Below are 25686 nucleotides of genomic sequence, written 5' to 3' on the forward strand. Positions count from 1 at the left end.
TTTCAGAAGTACTATTGAGTTGCAGACAATTTTATTTCAGGGCTATTTTTGCAAGACACTAGAGTAAAAGTTTTGCTCTTTGACTCGGAGGAAATGGGAGATGTCATCTTGCCAAAATTCCAATTAAGATTCAGGCTTGCCCAGGAGGAGCAATGAAAGCTGCATAATTAAGAATAAAGTCCCTGTGGGAACCAATAAAACTGAAGGGCTGAAAAGAAAGAAGACAATGATATAGAAGTGGAACTCACTGCCAGGCATGGCCAAAGCTTAGATTTGGTAATAATAATAATGAAAAGAAGAAGAAGAAGAATTGTGATACCTGTTAAGCACTTAGTATGCGTGAAGCACTGTACTAAATGTTGGGGTGTATTCAAGATAATCAGGCTGGACACAATTCCTGTCCCATGTGGGGCTCACAGTCTAAGTAGGAAGGAGAACAGGCATTTTACAGATAAGGAAACTGAAGGTAGGAAGGAGAACAGGCACTGTATCTCCATTTTACAGATGAGGAAACTGAAGTATAGAGAAACTATTACTGTGCCATAAATTAGCACAATTTCCTCTTCTATGTCATTCTGAGAAATACAATTTGGGTTTCCTGTGATCCCTCAAAGGCTTCCCAATTTTTTCCAGCTTAATTCCCTCAATCATACTTCAAAGACAGGTCAAGTTATGTAAATGTTAAGTCTTAAAACACTATTAGATTTCAGATTGAATACAGGCTTGTGAATTGCTGGTTATGTTAATACTTTAATAAAAGGAAAATTATAACTAGATCCAAGGCAATGGGCCCTGAAAAAAAGAGTTGATATTTTATTTTTTAAAAAGATTCCCCCCAAATTTCCATATGCATAAATGTATATACATGAACACACACACACACACACACACAATCTGGGGAATTTTTTTTAATCTAATTGTATACACACACCACACATATACAGGACTCCAAGCATAAGAATTAGCAAAAGGCAGTTACAAACTATACAACTTGCCTTTCCTTAGAAAGATTTGAACTGCAATAAATTCAGGCTCATAAATTCAGAAATAGAGAACATTTAGAAAAATGTGGATTTCATTTGTGAACAATAAGTTAAATAGATGGATTGGGATGATCAGAAACTTAAAACTGATACATAAACTGATAAGCACGGGCATGCAAGGACCAAAGGGAAATGTTTGTGTTTAACTAAATTTAGACCCAACAAAATAAACTGGCATGCAAGGCCTCTAGTGCAATATCTGCACTTAACTAAATTTAAACACAGAAAAAAAACAAACGGACAAAAAAAACCCTGACATGCAAGGGAAGACAGAAGAAGGAACTGCACAGGGAATGTTTACATTTGCAAATTCTAGGTAGAATACCACGGACTGCTAAAGGGGACAAATGAGTGGTACTGTTTATAAACAAATAAAACCAGACATGTAAATGCAGAAACAGAGCAAAAACCTGAATTTTATCTGTAGAAAGATAAATTACACCTCAAACACCAACACAAGCCTTTTTTTTACTGAATTATTGGTATTTCTCAGGAATAAAATGATTTCCTGTAGTCCTCTTGCAATTTTGTGATTTTTAGACTGACAACCTCGTATAGAATACCATCTAAGGACTGTGGTTTTTTTGTTAGCTTTTTTCCTTCTTCCTCCCCACCTGCCCCATCAAAAATAGCTATTTATGCTTCATAGGGATCTTCAAGAAATGGAAGAAGTGAAGTTCTTTCAAAGCAAAACAAAGGTACTTTAGACATCCTTGTTTGGTTGCAGAAGCCAAACTGAGGTAATCTACTTATCTCTAGAGCCCATTTCAGAACTTTTGCAATTTAAGCCACCTGGAGCATAACATTTTCCCCACCCCAATTTTCAGAGGGGTCAGAAGGAAATACAGAGACACCAGAGAAGAGCTTCTAACTGCAATTCTCTCAAGAATTTGTTCAGATGTTTTTAGGAGGTATATGAAGAGTAGAGTGTGGTCTAGGGGAAAGAACACAGATCTAAGAAGGAGGAAGCCTGGGTTCTAGTCCTGTTTAGCTTGGTCACTGACAGGGCTTGTTTTGTGATCTTTGGCAAATCACTTAGTCTCTCAGGCCCACAGTTTCCTCATTTGTAAAATGGGGAAAGAATTCCTGTTTCACCCAAGCTCACAAAGGTGTTGTGAGGCTATCACGAGATAACTGTGTGAAAGCTTTTGGAAAATACAATGCTATTCAAATAAGTATTGTGAAACAAATCTATTATTTCTGTTTATACAGTATTCCTGAGATAGAAATTAGAAAGAAGCATACTACAGTATTAATTTAACACATTTTTAGTGGCAACTGATAAGAATTATTACCTGTTTAATGGCTGTAACAGTTATTACAAAGAAAAGTGGAAGTCCACTGGTTACTGGGCTGGTTGGAGTATCTACTATTACCTAGATAAAAACAGGGACAAATTTTAAAACTTTAATGAAAATGATCACTATATAAAGGACATTTGTTCTTTGGAACTGGAGGGGAATAGCATATGTCTGAAGAGGATAAGAAAATGAACACTGAGTTCACCACAAAAGAATTTTTCCACTGACATCCTGCCTTATCAGTCCCTTTAATGAAAATGGAAAGAGAGTGGGTGGGGGTGAAATGGGGGGAGGGAGTGAGAGAGGGAAGGGGCACTGAAGAAGGCACCATAACACATAAAAGAGATGAGAATTTACACCATAAGGTGGAATATTTCACAAAAATTTGGATTTAGCACTTTATTTGAAGCGTGAACAAGTCAGCAATATTCTTCTTGGTCGTACCTGCCTTGCTTGGTATGTGGAAACAATGACTGAACACAGGAAAAACAGTGTAATCAGTTAAGAGCAAACATTCTGAAATTGTATAGCTCTTCTCTACCACTGTTTTATGTCTATAGAAAATGAGGTTTTCATTTGAGACTACTAATGGTTTATAATGTAAACTATTGGTTTGATAAAGTCACCCTCTTGCAAAGTGGCACTTTGAGCTGCACTGTGTTAGATCTATAAAATTTTACATTAGAAATTATTTGCCTGTCTCTCTCTCTCTAGACTGTAAAGTCATTCATTCATTCATTCAATAGTATCTATTGAGCGCTTACGATGTGCAGAGCACTGCACTAAGCGCTTGGAATGTACAATTCGGTAACAGATAGAGACAATCCCTGCCCAATGACAGGCTTACAGTCTAATCTGGGGAGACAGACAAAAACAAAACAACATAATCACGATAAATAGAATCAAGTGGGCAGGGACTGCAGTGTCTACCAACTCTGTTGCACTGTATCAGTCAACCAGTCTTCAGCGCTAACTGTGTGCAGTAGGCAGATTCCCCCTGGCCCAAACACCCACACCCCTCCCAAAACACGCAATGGAAACTATAAATGTTACAGGATTTAGTTCCAAGGGCTAGAATGAAACTGAAAGACCAAATGCTTTTATTTTTTTAATGCAGCTATAATGAAAACATTTAAATCTTTAATTTGCTAAAATTTCCATGGGGTATTGAATAGAGTACTAAAATTTAACTTTAAAAATTAAAATGTAGAGCAGGTTGAGAAAAAACTAATCCAGTATGAAAAAAATCCCGATGGAAACTAAAGATTCAAGGACGAATGAAATCCTGATCTGGGGATATCATTTGATCACTAGTATTTACTGAGCACTTATATGTGGAGAAGCACTAAGTGCTTGGGAGAGAACATTACAAAAGTGTTGGTAAACATGTCTGCCCACAACGAGCTATAGTCTAGAGGGGGAGACAGACATTAATATAAATAATTTACTGATATGCACATGAGTGCGGCGGGGCGGGAATGAACACCAAATGACCAAAGGGTAAAGATTCAAGTGCACAGATGATGCAGAAGGGAGAAGGAGTCAGGGAAAAGACGGCTTAATCAGGGAAGGCCTCTTGGAGATGTGACCTTAATAAGCCTTTGAAGGTGGGGAGAGTAGTGAGCTGGTGTATATGGTCTGTCCCGCATATGATGGTCCGTCTTCTTCACTCCACGAAAACTGCCATCTCAAAGGTCACCAATGATCTTCTTCTTGCCAAATCCAACAGCCTCTACTCCACATCTCTTCCTCCTTGATCTCTCAACTGCCTTTGACACTGCTGACCACCCCCTTCTCCTAGGAACACTACCCAACCTTGGCTTCACTGACAATGTCCTCTCTTGGTCTCCTCTTATCTCTCTGGCCATTCATTCTCAGTTTTTGTCACAGGCTCTTCCTCCCATCTCCTTACTGTTTTGCTGTGGGAGTAGTCCCTCGAGGCTCAGTCCTGGGTCCCCGCCTATTCTCCATCTACATCCACTCGCTTGAAGAACTCATTTGTTCCATGGCTTCAATGATTCCCATGATTCCCAAATCTACATCTCCAGCTCAGATCTCTCTCCTCCTCTGCGGTCTCATATTTTCTCCTGCCTTCAGGACATCTCTACTTGGAAGTCCTGCTGACACCTCAAACTTAACATGTCCAAAACAGTCCTTCTCATATTCTCACAAAAACCTTGTTCTCCCCTTGACTTTTCCATCACTGTAGACAGCACCACCATCCTTCCTGTCTCACAAACCCATAACCTTGGTGTTATCCTCAACTCCTTTTATTCAACCCACATATTCAATCTATCCCTAAATCCTGCCAGTTCACATCCTTCACAAATAGCTAAAATCCACCCTTTCCTCTCCATCCAAACTGCTACCACACTGATCAAGCAATTAACTTATCCCATGAAGATTACTGCATCAGTCTCTTGGCTGATCTTCCTGCCTCTCTCAACTTCAGTCCAGTCTACATTTTGCTCACCAAGCCGACACCACATAATATTGTTATGTGCTTACTATGTGCCAGGCACTGTACGAAGTGCTAGGGTGGATACAAGCAAATTGGACTGGACACAGTTCCTGTTCCACAGGGGGCTCACAGTATTAATCTCCATTTTACAAATGACCTATCTGAGGCCCAGAGAAGGGAAGTGACTTGCCCAAGATCACATAGCGGACAAGTTGTGGAGTAGGGATTTGAACCAGATCCTTCTGCCTTATTATTATTATTATTTCACTTAAGAGCTTACTATGTGCAAAGCACTGTTCTAAGCGCTGGGGGAGATACAAGGTAATCAAGTTGTCCCACGAGGGGCTCACAGTTTTAATCCCCATTTTACAGATGAGATAACTGAGGCACAGAGAAGTTAAGTGATTTGCCCAAAGTCACACAGCTGACAAATAGCGGAGCCGGAATTAGAACCCACGACCTCTGACCCCTAAATCCATGCTCTTTCCACTGAGCCACGCAGGTGGCTAGGCTGGTGCCCTACCCACCATGCCATGCTGCACATCAAACAGAAACTCCTTACCATTGGCTTTAAAGCACTCAATCACATTGCCCCCTCCTACCTCACCTCCCTGATTTCCTATTCCAAGCCAGTTGGCACACTTCGCTCCTCTAACATCATACCTACTCACTATACTTCAATCTCGTCTAGTTCACCGATGACACTTTGCTCACATTCTACCTCTGGCCTGGAAATCCCTCCCTCTTCCCTTTCCCTTTCCCCACCTTCAAAGCCTTATTATCAGCACATCTCCTCCAAGAGGCCTTCCTTAAATCCTTATTTCCTCTTCTCTCACTACCTTTGGAATCATCCTTACACTTGGATTTGCAACCTTTGTTCACCCCCTCTCAGTCCCACAGCACTTAGTTAGGTAACTGCAATTTATTTATTTATATTAATGTCGGCCTCACTCTGTTATATTGTATGCTCCCAAGCACTTAGTACAGTGCTCTGCACACAGTAAGCATTTAATAAATATGGTTGATTGACTGGAGGGTGTTCCATTCAGGACAAGGACATATAACCTATCTAATACTGCAGATAGAAAAAATAAACTAAAACAAGACAAAAACATAAAGGGATGGAGAATAATGAACAGAAAAATTCTCACCAAGATCTTTCAGTAATGAACTCCCTGTCAATAAGAACATTTTAAAAAGATGAGAGGTGTTAAATATACACCCTTTGAAGAGGTGTTATTCACATTTGCAACCAGTTAATGAATGAAATTAAGGAGTAACTAAGTCCTCTGAAGCAGAAAAGTGTCAAAGGGGATATGTGTTTATTTATAGAGCTCTTACCTGTACAAGGAATATGATGAGGAAATAAAAATTTGCTATTCTTCTGAATTGTTCAAAAAGATTCTTTGGGAGAAAATTCCAAACTGTATACTGAAAGAAACGAAAAGAAAAGGTCAAAAATGCTTTGAGAAGTAACTAAATCATAAGCAGAAAGTCCACTATTTTGAAGCTGTATAAATGCACACAATGTTTGGATAGTAAGACAAACTTTTCCAAAATGAACAGATACAACTCTTCCAGGGGTCAGAGAGTTTCAGACATAAATGTGGTATTTGTTAAGTGCTTACTATGTGCCAAGCACTGTATTTTTCACTGGGGTAGGTCCCACATGTGGCTCACACTGTAAAGTGGAGTGAGAACAGGTATTGAATCCCCATTTTACAGATGAGGGAACTGAGGATCAGAGAAGGTCAGTGATTTAACCAAGGTCACCCAGCAGGCAAATGTCAGAGGTGGTATTACAATACAGGTCCTCTGACTCCCAGGCTCATACTCTTTCCACTAAGCCACACTGCTCCTCTAGGAATACACAATGACTCATAATAAATCCTCTGATATTTGAGAACAATCCCTAACCTAGGTGTAGTGGGGATCTTCACAAATACAAAATGGTGCCTAGAACACTGCTTTTAAGTTTACGCCTTTGAATGAAATCCTTGGCTCTTCAAGAACTTTCTTAACATGATGTGGGTGTTCATAGCAAACATCAGTCAAATTAGGATGAGCTTTACTGGACTTTCAAAAAAATTACTGGGTCAAACAAAGATAATGACCTTTTAACATTCCCAAATATAAATACGGTCATTGTGATAGTTGCATTCATGAACAGTTTATATCCAAACTGTATATAACAAAACACTTTATAGCAGAAATGACTGCAACTATCAAATGAACACAAAAAACTCATACATTTTATTATACTCATTTCTCAAAGTTACCCCACTTTTTAAATTAAAACACAGTCACTTCAACAACTTGCCCTCTACTGTTAGTACAGCCTATGTCTCCAAGGCATCAAGTTCTTTCTAATAGATTTGAAAACACTTGACGGAAGAAACTGATGGCAATCTCGGTCTAATCAAAGATATTTGTTGAGCGATTATGGTGTGCATAGCACTGTACTATGCTCTTGGAAGAGTACTGTACAACAGAGCTGGTAAGCACCTTTCCTGCCCACAATGAGCTACAGTCTCTTAATGCCACTGACAAGAAGAGTATCTTCAAGAATAGGATTTACATTCAAAACGACCATAGAAAATGAATGTGAGAAAAAAGACAAGAAGCAGCATGACCTAGTGGAAAGAGCACGGGCTTGGGAGTCAGAGGACCTGGGTTCTAATCCCATCTCTGCCAATTGCTTGCTCTATGATCTTGGGCAAGTCACTTAATTTCTCTATGTCTCAGTTCTCCTGTTCTCCCTCATACTTCAACTGTGAGCCCCATGCAGGACAGAGACTGTATGCAATCTTATTAGCTTGTATCCCAGAACTTAAAACAGTGTTTGATACATAGTAAGCACTTAACAAATACCATTAAATAAAAAAGACAATATGGATGGAAAGTAGCATGAGACCACTGAAAAACAGAACAATTAAATAGGGAGGGGCTCACCACAAGGAAAGGAATACCTACATATAAGTATGGGTGGCAGAAAATGATTAAGAATTCTAGTGAATCACAAGCAAAACATTTGTCTTTGTGATTAAATTATAAGATAGTTCCAGGAAGAAGATAAGTCGCTATTCTATAGAGAGAGAGAGAGAGAGCCCAGTGAAACTGCATTCTTGTATTGTCACAGGACAAATTTAGGGTGGAGCCCCATGTGGGACCTGATTATCCTGCACAGACCCCAGCATTTAGTACAGTGCTTGACACATTGTAAACAACAATAACAATAATAATTATGGCATTTGTTATTACAAGTCACCACTCCAAAACTGCCAATGGCTGCCTTTCCTCTCTGCACCAAGCAGAAACTCCTGACCATTGTCTTTGGAACACTCAGTCAACTCTCTCCCTACTACTTCTCCTCACCCCTCTCTTACCACATCCCAGTTCATACACTTCTCTCCTCTCAAGCCAACCTCTTGCAGTGCCTCATTATCTCTCTCCCTATTGAACTCTTGCTCATGCACTCCCTTCTGTCTGGAACTCCTTTCTCATTTTCACCTGGCAGACATTTCACCCAGTTCATACACTTCTCTATTTTCAAGGTGCTCTCAAGTCACATTTCGTCCAGGAAGTCTTCCCTGAATCATCTCTTTCGTCTCCAACCTATATCCCCCACTACTATCACTTTAGCACTTTTCCATCACCTAAACACTTAGGTACTTATTCTCTCCTATTCCTCATTTACACTTATGGGCTTATCTTTTTACTCAACGTGTTATTTTAATGCCAGTATTAGAGAGCAGGGATTATTGTCTGTTAAATCTATTGTACTCTCCCAAGTGTGTAGTGCAGTGCTCTGCAAAGAATAAGCACTCAATATATATTATCAACTGAAAATGCTTTTTAGAAACATCAAGTAATATTATTGAGCTTCTAACCTGTCCTGGATTCCTAGCTGCTCTCCCTTCATCTCTTTACTTCATCTTTCCGGTGACTTTCCACTTTCCTATCAGTAACAGAATTAATACTGTGTAACCTTTACTGGTTAGAGTTTACAGTCTGATAAGGGAAGTCAGTTTTTTTAATTTTTAGGATGTTTCTAATGATGAAATTAATTTGGGACTTGATCCTAGACCTTCAAATTTCCTTATTGTCAGCTGCAAACAAGCACTCATACAATAGAAATCAGCTCTCAATCAAAAATGCAGTCAAGCATACTTAGGCAAAGATGATGATGATGGCATTTGTTAAGCGCTTACTATGTGCCAAGCACTGTTCTAAGGTAATCTAAGGTAAAGGGATGTAAGGTAATCAGGCTGTCCCACATTGGTCTTCATCCCCATTTTACAGATGAGGTAACTGAGGCCCAGAGAAGTTAGGTGACTTGCCCAAAGTCACACAGCTGACAAGCAGCAGAGCAGGGATTAGAACCCATGACCTCTGACTCTCAAGCCTGTGCTCTTTCCACTGAGCCACACTGCTTCTCTAATGCAGCAAAGGAGGGCAATGGAGGGTGAACACATTATGTTGCTGATGGGCTTTTCCACTGCTGAGCTATTTTTTTTTAATTTAACCAGGTTTCATGTATATTTTGGGGATGACCCCATAAAATGCTGCTTTCTGCCTTGTTTGGTTCTTATTCGAGTCTGCCTTGTGGCTGGCCTGTATATACAGGCTAAACAACTAAGTAATCCCTTTGTTCCCTTTGCTCTGATACTCATTCCAGTGAGAATTAAGTTTCATCCTCCTGGGAATCAGAAGATCTGGGTACTAATCCTGGCTCCACCACTTATCTGCTATGTGACGTTGGGCAAATCACTTCACTTCTCTGTAACCTCATCTGTAAATTGGAGATCAAGATTGGGAATTCCATGTGGGACAGGGACTGTATCTAACCCAATCAACACTGCATCTACCCCAGTGCTTAGTACAATACTTGGCACTTAGTAGTGCTTACCAAATACCACAGCTATTAAGTGAATCACTAAATCATGTAATTTAGCCTTATTTGCTGGGAGAGGTGGGTCCCCACAGGATATACAACAAATAGATTTGAGGTTCTGATTACCAAGGAAAGAATTCCTCATCAGTCTTTTTGCTGATGTTCTTGCCTTCATTCTCTCCCCTCTCCAATCCAAACCTCACTCTAGCATCTGGAAACTTCTAGAACAGTGTCCTATACACAGCACCCCAGTCCTCAAAAACCTCCAATGGATGCCCAGCCATCTCTGCATCAAGCAGAAGCACCTGACATTGGCATTAGTACACTCAATCAGATTTCTCTCCCCACTATATATCTTTCTTCTCTCATGAAACCCCATCTTGCACACTTTTCTCTCAAGCTAAACTACTCCCCATGCCTTGCTTTCATCTCTCCTTCTGCCTAGCTGCTGCTTGAGTCATTCCATGCTACCTAACTCTTTGCAAGTGGTAAGAGTAGTGGGCACAGTGCTCTGACATGGAGTAGGTATTCAGTACATGCTACTGATTGATAGTTCCTGGACTTGACAGGAAATTGCAAGAGTGAGTCTGTCTTTTCCCCCAAAAAAGCAAGAAAATGCTTATGATGGCTCCTTGTCTAAAATCTTGGAAAGTCAAAATTTTTCATCGGCACCTAATAAATGAACTGTAGTCCAACCAAACATTGTTAGTCTACTCTCAGAATTCTGTTTCAAATTGATAGATCCAGGAGATTACTGGGTGACTGATTTCTATTCTGTTTAAGCACCACCAAGATAAGTATCAAAACTGGGAACTGGAAAATGTAGACAATGGACAAACATGGAGTTGAAAGATACTAACAGCGAGAACTTAGTATTCCGTTCCACATGCCAGAGAATACACAAGCTTGAGTTGCAACTTTCTGATGACCTTTGATGCTAGACAGCCATGGAGCAAGTTTCAGTGTCCCAGGCTGGAAAGGACAAGTTTGTTTTTTGGGGCTTTTTTTGAAAAAGTTTTTTTCTTCAAATGGGGAAAAATTAAATTAAAATTAGGTCAAAATGAATATCCTTCAGTGTTTCCAGTTAACAAGTCTCATTTCCAATGGAACACTTACAGCACTCACATTACATGGGGAAAAAACAAAAGTTCCCAATTAAGATGAAGTTATTTTTACCTCCATGGAGGAATGGGGAAAGGAAATTAAACCAGATCAAATACTAAATGGCCAAAATCAACAAAGAACAGATTCTAATGTCTTTAATTTATTAATCTTGAATAAATATGGGTCTGGCAGTACTAAAAACACTTGGCTGTTAGAATGGAAGCTCTTTGTGAGCAGGGACCTTGTCCACCAACTGTTTTGTATCCAGCCCCTAGTACAGTGCTCTGCACAAAGTGCCCAGTAAATATCAATTAATTGACAGATTTAGCAGGAAACACAACTGGATTCTTAGTTTGAATCCCCAAAACTGGAATGTTATGGACTAAGTGCTGAAAGGATCCCAGATTCACCTGTAAAAATAAAGCCCTTTCAACAGTTGGGAAATCTTTAGAGGAAAACAAGTTCACTCTGCACACTGTAACCTAGTTTCATCATGATTGCAAATCCTCCTTTGAAGTTACCAGATCCAACACATGCCTTTTTTTATGCTATTCCATGCAAAAATGTATATACTTTATGTACACATCTATAAATTATATATTAAATTTTATATATAAATTATTTATATTTATGTCTGCCTCCCACTATAGACTGTAAGCTCATTGTGGGCAAGGTATTTGCCCACCAACTTTGTTGTACTGTACTCTCCTAAGTGCTTACTACAGTGGTTCTGCATGCAGCAAGCACTTAATAAATTATATTGACTGATTGGTTGATTGATCTATCAATCTAGGACTAATTTTAAAAATTGAAATAAAGCCATATGACTCAGTGGTAGAAGGGCAACTTCAAGATGTTTGTCAAGTCACACTTTCTAATTTACTGTTCAATTCCCTAGCAAAGCCTAAGAATAGAACATTTACCCTTCATTTTACCTTCTATCATATACCACCTGGCAAAAATATCTGCCTGCAGAGTCACACCCACAGAGGGACTAATCACACGAAAAAGCTTCCCTCTATTTATTATTGTCACATGAATGCAAAACACAAACCGGGAAGGTTTTCAAAACGTTCTATAGAATACAAAATTGAGCCTTCTGTTCAGCTACAAAGCAACGCCCATTAACTTTTTATGCAGTGAAACAATAACACCACTTGTCAGTAAAAAATCTTGTTATTCTCAACATATTTAGTTCTTTCCACATGACTTATTAAGACAAGCGTTAATTCCTTAGAAACTGTTTTTTTATTCTAGGTTTTTTTAATGGTATTTGTTAGACACTTACTAGGTATCAAACACTGTTTTAAGTGCTGGGGTAGATACAAGTTTAACAGGTTGAACCCAGCCCCATCCCAAATGGGGCTCACAGTCAAAGTAAGAGGGAGTAGGATTTAATCCCCATTTTATAGTTGAGGAAATTGAGGTTCAGAGAAGTTAAGTGACTTGACCAAGGTCACACAGCAAGCAACTGGCAGAGTCGGGTTCAGAACCAAGGTCCTCTTACTCCCAAGCCTGTGCTCTTTTCACTAGGCCATACTGCTTCTCTAAAATTTAAAAGGAGGAATAAAACACAAGAAGAGGCACTGCTTAATGATTGGCTTCTGGATTCTATAGTTCATTTAGGGAATCCAAAGAGTGCCTATTGTACAACATATTATAAAATAGTCTTTAAAAGTTCTGAACAGTTTTTAAAGCATTACAAAAAAATCCCTCCTGATTTTTAAATATTCTATTACTTTCAACATTCTTCTTGCCCTGACCACAAAAACCTTTTGACTACCTGGTTCTGTCTCACAGCTACAGACTGCACCTTTAACTCTTATCTTTTCCGTGCTTGACTCATCTCTCTTCCAGCCCACATATTCAATCTGTCACCAAATTCTGCTGGTTCCACCTCCACAATATCACTAAAATCTGTCCTTTCCTCTCCAAACTGCTACCACATTAATCCAAGCAATGATCCTATCCCTTCTTGATTACTGCAGCAGCCCCTTCGCTGACCTCCTTGTCTCCTGTCTCTTCCCACTCCAGTCCATACTTAGCTGCCCGGATCATTTTTCTACAGAAACTTTCAGTCCATGTTTCCCCACTATCAAGAACCTTCAATGGTTGCCCATCCACCCCCAAATCAAACAGAAGCTCCTTATCATCAGTTATAAAGCACTCAGTCACTTGACCTCGTCCTATCTTACCTCCCAACAACCCAGCCCACACCCTTGGCTTAGCTAATGCCAAGCTCCTCACTATACCTCAATCTCATCTATTTCACTGCCGATCCCTCACCCACATCCTGCCTCTGGCCTGTAACTCCCTTCCTCTTCATATCTGATACACCACTACTCTCTCCACCTTCAAAGCCTTGCTAAAAACACATCTCTGCCAAGTGGCATTCCCCAACTAAGTCTTCATTTTCCCTTCTCCCACTCCCTTCTGTATTCCCTTTGTACTTGGATTTGCAACCTTTATTCAACTCTACCTCAGCCCCACGGCACTTATGTACATATCTATAATTTGTTTATATTAATGTCCGACTCTCCCAAGCATATAATACCATGCACAGCACACAGTAAGCTCTCAATGAATATGACTGATAAACTGACTGAATCCCCCTCTACACCATAAGCTCACTGTGGGCAGGGAATATGTCTACCAACTTTATTATACTGTACTCTCCCAAGTGCTTTGTACACTGTTCTACACACAGGAAGTGTACAATAATAATGACTGGTTGATTAATTGATGCTTGCTGCTGGTCACAGACAGAAGGCTAGGCAAGACAGTATGGATGGCTCCGTGCAAACCATCACCACGATTAGGAAACCTCAATGTCTGCTGTGTGATAATTCCTTCCCTACCCTATTCTCATTTCCACCTGTGGTTAGAATGGCATGATCAACAGCATCATCTCTGACACTATATATGTACATCTTTAGGGAAATATGACCCAATTTCAAAGCCTTATTAAGGTCACATCCAAGAGGCCTCCCCCAACTCCTTCTCCTGCCTGTGTCTATGCACTCAGTTCTTCGAGCACTTGGTATTCACCCCACCCTCAGTCCCACAACACCTGTGTACACATCTGTAATTTATTTATGTTCATGACTGGATCCCTCTAGACTGTAAGCTTGTTATGGGCAGGGAACGTGTCTACCAACTCTGTTGCACTGTACTTTCCCAAGTGCTCTACATACAATAAGTGCTCAATAAATACTATCTGATTAAAATAAAATGCTGATATGCTGAAAGCTCAAAGTCTCCCACAGTCAAAAACCAAAATCCAATTAATTTTTTATGCTTCTTGGATTGATGAACAAACTTACCTTAGATGAGATTATCCTATTATCACAAAACTTTTGGGCAATGTAAGCATCTGTTTCGGAAACTGGTCGATGGCCAACAAACACTGTCCGAGTACCAACTCGTTTCTCTTCCCCAGCACACTGCAAGACAAAGAAAAACAGTCAAAGTTTTTCATCACATGATTGTATGTCTATTCCAAGCTTAGAAAGAGCCCCATCTAAAGATGCTGCATTGTTGCTCAGTATAAGATTTCTTAGCTTTCTAAATGCCCATTCTACTAAAAAACCCAGTCTCATAGGTTTGTAGGCACAAATTCTTCCACAATCTCCTGGGCCCAGCACATTGCTACAAGCTCTAATTAAATATGAAATTGGAAGGAAACCAGTATCTTTCTATATCAGTCACTTATGTCTCATCTTGGATTTGCTCTTACTGTCTGTCAGAAAACTGAATTTGTGAATAAGACTTCCATTTTGAGGAATATCCTTGTCAAGAAAAATACACTCCTACTGTACTAAAATGAAAATTATTTCTAAACATATGATTTCTATTTCTGTAACTGTGAGACCCCTAAGGGGCAGAGACCATGTCTAATTCTCTTCTGTACACTTTTCCCCAGCACTTGGTATCATGTCCTAAACACAGTAAATGCTGAATGAATGCTATTACTACTACTGCCAGTAAGTAACATTCCGAAATGGAAAGTTTCCTGTTCAATAATCAATAGTGATCATCAAAACCTGATTATAATTTATTACTTTTATAGCAAACAGATCTTTTTGAAGCAGATCATCCCATTGGGTTTCAAAATGCTATATTGTTTTAAACAACAGATATTCCCACTTTTGCATACTAATCGATATATCAGTGGTATTTATTGAGCACTTACTGTGTGCGGAGAACTGAACTGTGTGCATGGGACAGTACAGTAGAGTAAGTTGATATGATCCCTGCCCCCAAGAAGCTTACAATCTAAACACAAGACAAGAGAGGCAACATGAGACCTCAATTCACTCATCTATAAAATTAGATATGTAGTATTTGTTCTCAATTTAGCTCGGGGGGAAGGGGATAAAGCAATAACAACCCTGGAAAAAGGGGTTATTCAAACTTCAAAGTGGTATTACTTATTTTGGCAAATATTCTGCATCCACTACAAGTGTAATTTAAATAACCATTAAGAAATTTAATAGCTAAGTATTTCCACTATGATGTATGGAATAACTCTCAAAGGTTCACTGACCTAATGTGGAATTGTAAAACTATAAAACATCTTTACCATCATGTGAATTTCTCTCCTTCCTCTGTCCTACGTAAATGCTAAAAGTCCTGGAAAGCATATTCTGAAAACAATCTGAGGTACAAATACTGATTAGGAAATTCTCCTTTTCTCCTTTTGTAATACCAGAAGTATGCCTGTATGACCTGGGTCTCAAACCTGTACTGAATATCAACAGTTCTTACCCAAATGACTATTGCAAATAGCAGTATTCTGATTTATTCTATTTTATATATCTAAAAATATACAAAGTTTCCATCTTCTGGAATCCCACACCCTGCTTTGGCTAACTGGGAGAATGGTAGTGAAATGAGCAGCAAATTCCCACTGTTACTTGGATCCCCACTTAAGGATGTTGGTTCTGGTGAGGGGTGTAATTGTGGCTGCCCAGGTAAGTGTTTTGTCTCCTTATTTCTTTCTCCCAAAACCCAGGCACTGTATGGTTCATTTTACTAGACTCAGACCAAAATCTAAAGCTACTAAATACAGACTTAAGTCACTTTTACAAAATCTATCAATCAGATTTATTATGTGCTTACTGTGTGCAGAGAACTGTAGGAAGTGCTTGGGAGAGAACGATATATAAAAATATATAACAGAGTTGGTAGATATATTCCCTGCCCGTGAGGAGCTTTCCGACTTGATGGTTGTATTTATTTGGGGTTTTTCCAAAATTGTTTTCTGGAAGTGTCAGCCCTACACTCTCAATGAGGAAGTAGAATTACTCAATTAGGAGAGGTTCATTATGTTTTCTGGTACAGTGCTCTGCACATAGTAAGTGCTCAATAAATGCTATTGACTGATACAGACTGTTGGACCAATTATCTCTTTCAGAACACAAAAAGACCTTTCAGTTGACTGAAGGAGTTAATGCACTTTCAAGAAGGAAACAGTTAACTCCCTTTTCATTAGAACACGCCCCCACCTCCATGTTGCCTATGCAATTTTCAACATCAATGAACAAATCCAAATTGAGGAAAATGATAAATTCTCTCTTCCTCCTACTCGCACCACACCCACAGATGCATGGACATATTACAAATTAAATCGTCCTGTAAGAATGCCAAGAGTTAAAAAAATGTTTGCATTTTAGATGAAAATACCAAAATAAAACCAAAGATGGCATTTATGTGTTTGCTACGATTGCAGAATGGTGGTGGAAAATTCAGAAAAAAAGAGTCTGAAAAGGAATGAAAACTTTTGTGCTTTTAGAGAAGACTGTTTTTGCCTGATTCCACTGGGTACCAGTACTTCACTCCTCTCCTATGGCTAGTGGGTGGGTGGGTATATGTGTGTGTGTGTGTGATTGTGTGTAATTACTTCCCAAAAGAGAGAATAGTAAAAACATTAGGAATGACTTACTCAAGAGGGATCTGGACTCACTTTTGGAGAGTTGTAAAAAGCAGTATAGATTGCCATTTGTTGGGGCTACCTTTCCATCCTGTGTCTATCTCTCTCTCTTTCCATCTGACCATTTCCTCTTTATCTGCCCCTCTCCATCTGCTTCTATCTTATCCAGTTCTCTTCCTTTCTGATTCCTTCCTCCACCTTCACTTGACCCTATCTTTATCTTTTGGCTACATTCCCTCCTGGAAGTCATGCCCTCCCATCACATAGAGCTCAGGTAGATTAGATTACCTCCACACGGCACTTTAGATTTTAGAATAGCGGGATTCTCCACTGTAGGGTTCAATCTGGCATGGCAGAATCACGAGAGATTACGGCTTTGCTAAAAGCATATACATCTTGCAACACAACCTTGCTGGGCTCTCCCTCCTCCAACACCTTGTTCAGAATGTTACCTGGTTTGGAAGTCTACCACTTTAAATCTGCTTAGTCTCAGCTTTCCTTACCTTCAAAGTTATCTTAAAATTCCACCTCCCAAAGGAAAATTTCTCCCATTTATAATAATAATAACGGTATCTAAGTGCTTACTGTGCACAAGCACTGTACTAAGCACTGAGTGGATACAAGCAAATCAGGTTGGACACAGTCTCTGTTCCACATGGGGCTCACAGTATCAATCTCGATTTTAACAAAGAGGTATCTGAGGCAAAGAAAAGTGAAGTGACTTGCCCAAGGACACAAAGCAGAGAAGTGACAGAGCCAAGATTAGAACCCATGACCTTCTGACTCCCAGGCGCGTGCTCTAACCACTACACCATGTTGCTTCTCTGTGTATTTTATTATTTATTCAGCTGCTTACACTGAAATAATTGTGCTACTACTTGCTCCCATTATTTATAAATCATTTTGCTTGCTTCTCCCACAACTTTACATTGCGAGCTCCTTGTGCACAAGGAACAAGTGCCTCTTTCTGATGTGTATTCCCAAGCGTTAGTACAGTACTCTCCGTTCTGTAGCTGCTCAATAAATACGAACTGATTGGTTGATTCAAGTGGCAATGGTAGCCTATTGAGAAATCCACTATTTTCTGCATGCTTTTATCCAAAAACTAAAATTGGTGGTTTGTCATCCTCAATTTTATGTGGACAGTGTGCCAAGCTGGATAAACTCTAAATATTAATTTCACAACTTACTATTTGGATGGGAAACAATGCCGTGTGGAGTGCGAACAAAATTCTGAAATCTCATAACGAAGCCCAAGCCCTAAAGTGACAATCACCCTCGAATTTGAAGTCATTTAATCTGATCTGAGTGTTTTTAAAGCCTGTGATCAAAATTTTACAAAGTTATTGAATCCTGGCACTCTAACATTTCACGACCCCACTAAATAAAAAAGACAAGTGGAAAAATGGAGAGATTATTTCGGTGACTTGCCAGAACAAGTCATAAGAATTCTGTCTCTGTCTCTTCATCCTCCTCCTCCTTCTGCCAGTCTCTTTGTTTCATCCCTCTCCCTTGCAGGCCAGATGGCTAGAGTAAACTAGAGGTTTTAAGGACATTACAAAGCTGATGGTCAAAATAAACTTTCCCAAATTGGCAGACATGCATTTGTGATGTCAGTTGTGGGGAGAGGCACTGAAATTGACCCAAAGTCCCCATCACCCAACAGGCACACCTGATGATGGGCAGGCCCGGTGGCCATTTTAAATTTCTCCGCTATGTGAACGAGGCAGTGGCTGATGGAGGAGTGGGATGGGGTTGTGTGCTTGCAACTCAGCTCTGGCTCCCAGGTACCGCCTTAACTTTGCTGTCATTAGCGTCTCCCCACACCCACTCCCAACCAAGTCAAAAGCCTTGTACTTTCCAAGTGCTTAGTACAGTGCTCTGCACACAGTAAGCGCTCAATAAATATGACTGAATGAATGAATTAATGAATACAGCACCTGAGTCTCCAACTAGACTGTCAACTCCTTGAGGGGAGGGACTGTCTACCTATTTTGCTCTTTCATCCATTTAGTACAGTATTCTGCACACGGTAAGAACTCAATTAACTTGTACCTACCCCAGCACTTAGAACAGTGTTTGACACAGAATAAAAATAATTATGGTATTTGTTAAGTACATACCAGGCACTGTACTAAGCGCTAGGGAGGGTACAATGGGGATTAAGACTGTGAGCCTCACGTGGGACAACCTGATTACCCTGTATCTATCCAGTGCTTAGAACAGTGCTCGGCACATAGTAAGCGCTTAACAAATACCAACATTATTATTATTATTATTACAAGCAAATTGAGTTGGACACAGTCCTTGTCCCATGAAGGGCTCACTGTCTCAACCCCCATTTTACAGATGAGATAACTGAGGCATAGAGAAATGAAGTGACTTGCCCAAGGTCACATAGCAGACAAGTGACAGAGTGGGATTAGAACCCATGGCCTTCTGACTCCCAGATCCATGCTCTAACCACTCTACCATGCTGCTTCTCCAAGTGTCTAACAAATACCACCGGAAAATAAATGAATACCACTGTTTGATTGATACCTGATTCCTAATGATTCCTAAGTGGCTGAGTTATTGCTGGGGTAAAGCAGGGGACAGACAGACAGAAAGACAAGCTTCTATGTCCTGGAGCCAGCAGATGTGGGATGCCTTTAAGATCCCCTTTGCCCCTCCATGCCTTCCCCGACCCAGTAAAATCTTCACTCCGGAGAGGAGGGTCCCGAAAGGCTGGGGAACAAGGCAGCTGCAGTGGTCTTGGCTTTGGCCAGTGGGGTTTGCTGCTGCGGCTCCCACTCAGGCTAGCTTGCTTATTCACTCTCTAGCCCCTTGTCTTTGGCCAGGATCAGAATGGGGTCCCCCATGTGATGTGTCAGTCAGTCAGTCAATCGTATTTATTAAACACTTACTATGTGCCCAGCACTGTACTAAATCCTGGGGAGAGTACAATACAACAATAAACAGACACATTCCCTGCCCACAGTGAGCTTACAGTCTAAAAGGGGAGACAGACATTAATAGAAATAACTTACAGATATGTACATAAGTGCTGTGGGACTGGGGGGGCGGAGGGAATGAATACAAGGAGCAAGTCAGGGTGAGGCAGAAGGGAGTGGAAGAAAAGGAAATGAGGGCTTAGTCAGGGAAGGCCTTTTGGAGGAGATTTGCCTTCAATAAGTATGCAAGTGGGGGGGTGCAGGGGCGGGGGGGCTTCTAATGGTTGGCCCATTCTGAGGTCCCGAGGCTGCACCCAAAGGGAGCGTGGAAGAAGGTGGTGGGATGGCCTGTAAAGCAGAATTATGGGAGTCATAAGACTTGAGGTTAATCCCACCTCTGTCACTTGCCTGTTGTGTGAAACTTGGACAAAATCACTTACCTTCTCTGGGCCTCAGTTTCCTCATCTGTAAAATGGGGATTCAATACCTGTTCAACTTCCTTTAGATCATGAGCCCTGTGGGGGCAGGGATTGTAGCTGACCTAATTATCTTGTATCTCCTCCAGTGTTAGTATAGGGCTTGGCATATTAAAAGTACTTTACTACAATCATTAGTATCAGCCCTAGGGTCCACAGGGGGCTTAATCTGGCCTGGCTTTGGTATCTTTGTTCCATCCTCTTCTGCCTCTGTCTACAACCTCTCCCTCTCTCCTGCTGCCTCTGTCGATACCAACAAAAACTTAAAGAAACAACAGAGAACTTATTCTGGACACACAGATGCTGAGGTTTCTTTAACTTTTTTAAACTTTTTAAGCACTTACTATGTGTCAAGCACTATTCTAAGCAGTGGGGGAGATATTATTTACCAGTTAAACTTGCTGTTCATTTGTTGAATGTGAAAAGGAAACCTGAGGTCCTGATAAGTAAAGTGGATCGATCATCTACATAAATAAAATATATTAACCCTTTGTTCAGATAGCTGGTGAGATGCTCTGCAAATCTTTACTTTATTAAATTTAAGATTATTCTCTTGCTTTCATCACATGCCCAGAAAGAGGTTACTCTGATCACACTGACCTCCAGTTGCCTTAGAATAAACTTTTCCAGAACTTGGAAATGGCATGGAATAAAACAAATGACTAAGAAAACAAAGTGCACAGAGAACTACTGAGATTTGAGAACAGATTCCACCTATTCACCTCAGGGCCAGTAACCTGGGAGAATATGACCATGATACTTAAATCTCTACAAACCTACAAATAAATGCCTTCAAGCAAACTAATGGTTTTTAAACTGTACCAAAATCTTGCTCCCTTCAAATTATTAAAATATGAAGAAAATATTTTAAATCTTCTGGTGCTATTTAAACCTAGAAACCATTTAACATTCAATAATGATTATATATTTCCTAACTGTTACTGTGTGTGTTTGATGTTACATTGTACTCTTCCAAGATCTTAGTATAATGTTTTGCACACAATAAGCACTCAATAAGTACAACTGAGTGAATGCTAAGTACTATATTAAGCACTGGGATCACAAACAGACACAGTCCCCATCCCTCAAGGAACTCACAATCCCTTGAACAACAGAGATCAGAATCATATTCTCATTTTACAGATGAGAAAAATGAAGCACAGAGAGTAAAGATTTATCCAAGGTCACACTGCAGGCAGTGGCAGAGCTGGGACTAGAGCTTGGGACTCCACCAGGTTACAGTGCCCCTTCTCTGTCTCTGTTCAGTAATTTTTAAGGTGGTGACACTCACTTAACTAAATAAAAAAGTCACAGAACTCCACATAAGCAAACAAGAAGACACATAAATGTATACAGTTGCACACATAAAAATCAATCAGTGTTATTTGAGCATTTATTGTGTGCACAGCACACAAAGCACTTGGGAAAGTACAACAGAGTCGGTATTAATGATCCCTGACCATGAGGAGTTTATGGTCTTTGGGACTGAAACTAACCATCATAAATTTCACAGCTTCACTTCAAAAAATAATGAAAACTATTTAAATAACACAAACAGAATATAAATATTGGTGAATACAAAATTTTCCAGGTTTCAGCTTTAATCTTTAACCCCACAGCTAACACTCCTGGAAATTAAAATAATTAACTGAATCTCAGGAATTAGCTATTTCTCTCTTTTATACACCAATAGACACTTGCCAGTAAGAGAATCTAACATTGTGAGATCAATTTACTTCCATATGGGGATTCCTCAACAAGTAATAAAGTCTTTTTTTAAAACAATCCCAGGACAAAATTCTGTTATATTTAGAACTTAAAACTGACTTCTCTTGATTCCCACAAAATATAGTGAATAGGTATTTACAAAACTCTTTGAAGTAAACTGTGATAAAAACTACTCCTTTCTTGGAGTAGCAGTGTTTTCAATCAACATTAGCAGAAATATTAAAAGTCAAAATAGCTGAAAGACCCAGAGATGATTTTTTGTTCTTTTTTCAAGTTATACTACCATAGTGTGTATGTCCACCCACTTATAGTAGGTACTATTCTTATGGAAAACAGACAGATAATAATTACCACAATTTTTCATGTAACTTTGTTCACAATCTCTTTGGCTAAATTTCTTAAGTCAGTAAGAACTTCAAGTTAAATGTACAGTTTCCAGTTGAAATAATGCGTTGATCCTTATTAAGATATTTTTCCCCAGCTTTTAATTTCCTTCTACAACTGTTCCCTAAAGAACTGCTGCCAGAGGAAATGACACAAAACTGAAACTGGGTGCTTTCCCATTTCTTAAAGATACTGGTTCTGAATTGTAATTATGTTTGCTAAAACATTAAAGCTCTCAAGATATACCACAGACGTCTTCACTATAGCTAGCAAATAGTCCTTAGGGTATCCTGAGGGCTGAAGAGAAACTGCTTTGGAAAAAGATCACCACATCAAACGTGCATTTTAGAATCAAAACAAATCGTAGAGCTCATCACATGAGGCAACCTGGAGAAACAATACAGAAAACAACAAATAGGAATATAAATTTAGCTTCTGACAGTAAGGCCTTTGAAAACACAAAGGCTGTAGCCACTGCTAACTTTGCCTGGAAAAACAGAATTGTTCCTTTCCTCCTTCTAAAAAAATAAATGAACTTGGGGTTATAGTTGCACAAAACACATCCACCTATCTGCTGGCCTTTAAAATTTTACCAGTGAAAAAGACTTTCTCATCCTAATTATGTGGCTCTTAAATTTTTTTCTGTTAAGTTGTAGAGCAGCAAAGTTTGGGATCGAGATGAAATTTCGCTTTCTGATGGATTCCAACAAGGCTAGAAAAATTAACCCCTGGGAACTATTTATGGATAAGAGTGAAACAGATCTTTTTAAGTTCCTCTTGATTTCTCTGGCTCTCAGTTTTTAAGGTCTCATTCCACCAGGCCCTTCCATAAAACAAACAAAACAATCAAGCAAATGTCAATAAGCATAAAACCTAAACAGGAAAGATAATCCACAATTCAGAGTTTGGGAGAGAGCTCTGTTTTACCAGATAGAGAAAGAAAGGCCGTCATCAACAACTATCATCTTCTATTGTAGGTGTTTTTCAAATTTAAGCTCTATCTTGGTCATGTAGTTAAGTACTACAGTCTCTCTAAAATGAGAGCAACAACAGCTAAGACAGTCAGGCAATCCAGCAAAAACACTCTATGGCAGACAGGAAGTGAATCAAAATACATATCCAAATGAACGTAGGCAGAAAGAAGGCCCAAAAGTGCAGAAATCAAAACTTATCTAAATAAATGGGGACACATTTTGAACATTACAAACCTTAGAAACAGGAGCTAAAGATAGAGCCATTTGCAGAAGAGGGAGCATTAATTCTGTAACAATACCAGCTAAATCTCAAGGAGAATGCTGCAGATTATCGAGCAACTTGAACCAAACACTGCAATCTTTCCAAAGTTTCCCAGAAGTAGGGAAGAGAGCCAAATGTGGTTTGCGAGTCTCTGCACTCCCAGTTTGGAGGAGGAGAAAAGAGCACTCAAGTTCTTGTTCCGTTCCCTTAACTTCCTTTGCACACTTCCTAAAGATTTCAAATAAAATGATCTGGCCTGGCATTTCTCATCCCACTATTTCAAGACTGTGTCACGCTCTTCAATTTTGTCTTTGGGATTCTGCAAAGGAAATGGAGCACTGTCCTTTAGTTTGTGTTTTGCTAATCTAAAAAAATTCTATCCATTTGTTTTCCGTGAAAAGATTCTGAGGGGAGATGTCTTCTGATAAAGTTTTGACTTTAAATGGCACAAATCTGTGTTTCAGTTTGGGAAAATCCTGCGCATCTTTGATCTCTCTAAAGTGATACCACTCCCTTCTCCCTGTCCCAGAAGGCCATAACTTTGATGCCTCTCGATCCTTCACAGTCCCTTAACTCTCATATTAAATCTACACCAAATCCTGCCAATTTTAAAAATAATAATGATGGTATTTATTAAGTGTTTACTATGTGCCAGGTTCCCATTCATCTGGACATGCCACTCAAGCTCATTATGTTCAAGACTGAAATCCTCATCTTCCCTCCCAAATCCTCTTCTCCACCTCACTTTCCTATCACAGTTGTCATCATAGTCCTCATCCCCCAAGTCCACAACTCTAGCGTTATCTTTTACTCCTCTCTTTCAAACCCCATATTAAGAATGTCACCAAATCTTGTCAGTTCTTCCTCCACAACATCTCTAAGACCCACTCCTTCCTCTCCACCCAGACAGCTACCACTCTGATACTAGCTCTGGTAATATTGTGGGTTGGTCTATTACATCGGCTTTCCTGCCTTCAGTGCCTCTCCCCTCCGATCTTTACTACACGCAGAATGTGTCTGTTATATTGTACTCTCCCAAGAACTTAGTATAGTAAATGCTCAAAAATTGCGACTGATTGATTCTTGAGGTGTCATTCAGTACACACATCCACTCCTCACATCTCTTCACTGACTTCCCGTGAGCCTCTGGATGAAGCAAAACCACCTCACCACTGGCTTCCCAACTCAGCTGACCCCAGTGACATTGACCACATGTCTGAGTCTGTGGCCCCCTTCCTGGAACCCTCTTGAGGGGTGGGTGGAGTCAATCCCAAAATGGGCTGGGACCCGGTTGCTGGCCTCTTGGAGGTTTGGGGACAATGGTTCCTGGCACTTTGCTGTGTGGTGGAGTTAGATGGCCTGATCCCACAGTAGGGGGAGGAGAGGAAGGGAGAGAGGAAGCTGAGGGGGAAAGGGGAAGGAAGCACACTTCTGTCCTGGCTCTCTGGCCCAATTAAAATAGGAATCCCAGAAATACTAGGGTCAGGCCAGGGGCTGTGTCCAGTAAATAGGGGCAAAGCAAAGTGCCCCATCTCAGTTGCAAGAAGCAGGGGTGAGTAACTAGTGCAACTTGCTGTGTTAAATAAGCTATAGGGGCAAAGCTATTTATCACTCAAGCTGCACACCAAGCCCCTCAGCTTCCCACTCCACGGAGGGCTACTAGCAACTCCCGCCATTCTCCTGCTGGATCTCCTGGGGCCTTGCTCCCAACCCCTGGACTCTGAGCTCATTGTGGGCAAGGAATGTCACAGTTTATTGTTGTATTGCACTTTCCCAAACAGAACAGTGCTCTGCACACAGTAAGCGCTTAAAAAATATGATTGAATGAATGAACTTTCCCTGAACCTTTGGGCCAGCAAAGGGCTGAAGCCATGGCTATGAACTCCCACACATTTCTGAATTTTGAGGAGGCTTTGAATGTGACTGGACTCTAGACGCACTATGTGGCTTCTGAGGCTTGTGTTTTTTGTTTTGGTTTCTATCTTTCCTTATGTGCCTTTCACTAAGCTTCTTCTCACCAGCTCCCATTCTTAGAACTGAGAGCTTCTTGAGAACCAAGGAGCATGACTAATTCTCACCCATGTAATTTTCCCAGGGCTTAGTATAATGCTTTGCTCTCAATAGGTCTTAATACTTACATTACTGCATATCTGTTCTCTTCATATGCTACTCCCAAATTTGCTCTCTGTGTTAC

At 40.1% G+C, this 25686-nt stretch overlaps 1 protein-coding gene across 1 annotated transcript in view; it reads right to left on the minus strand.

Moving 5' to 3' along the window:
* The window catches only part of ATP11C (ATPase phospholipid transporting 11C), a 123922-nt gene that overhangs the window by 53923 nt on the left and 44313 nt on the right, over positions 1-25686 (minus strand). The window contains 3 exon segments of the mRNA XM_029067502.2: positions 2339-2419; positions 6147-6236; positions 14127-14246. Coding sequence (XP_028923335.1) covers positions 2339-2419; positions 6147-6236; positions 14127-14246 — 291 coding nt within the window.

This window comes from Ornithorhynchus anatinus, chromosome 6 (assembly GCF_004115215.2).
Source record: "Ornithorhynchus anatinus isolate Pmale09 chromosome 6, mOrnAna1.pri.v4, whole genome shotgun sequence".
Lineage (NCBI taxonomy): Eukaryota > Metazoa > Chordata > Mammalia > Monotremata > Ornithorhynchidae > Ornithorhynchus > Ornithorhynchus anatinus.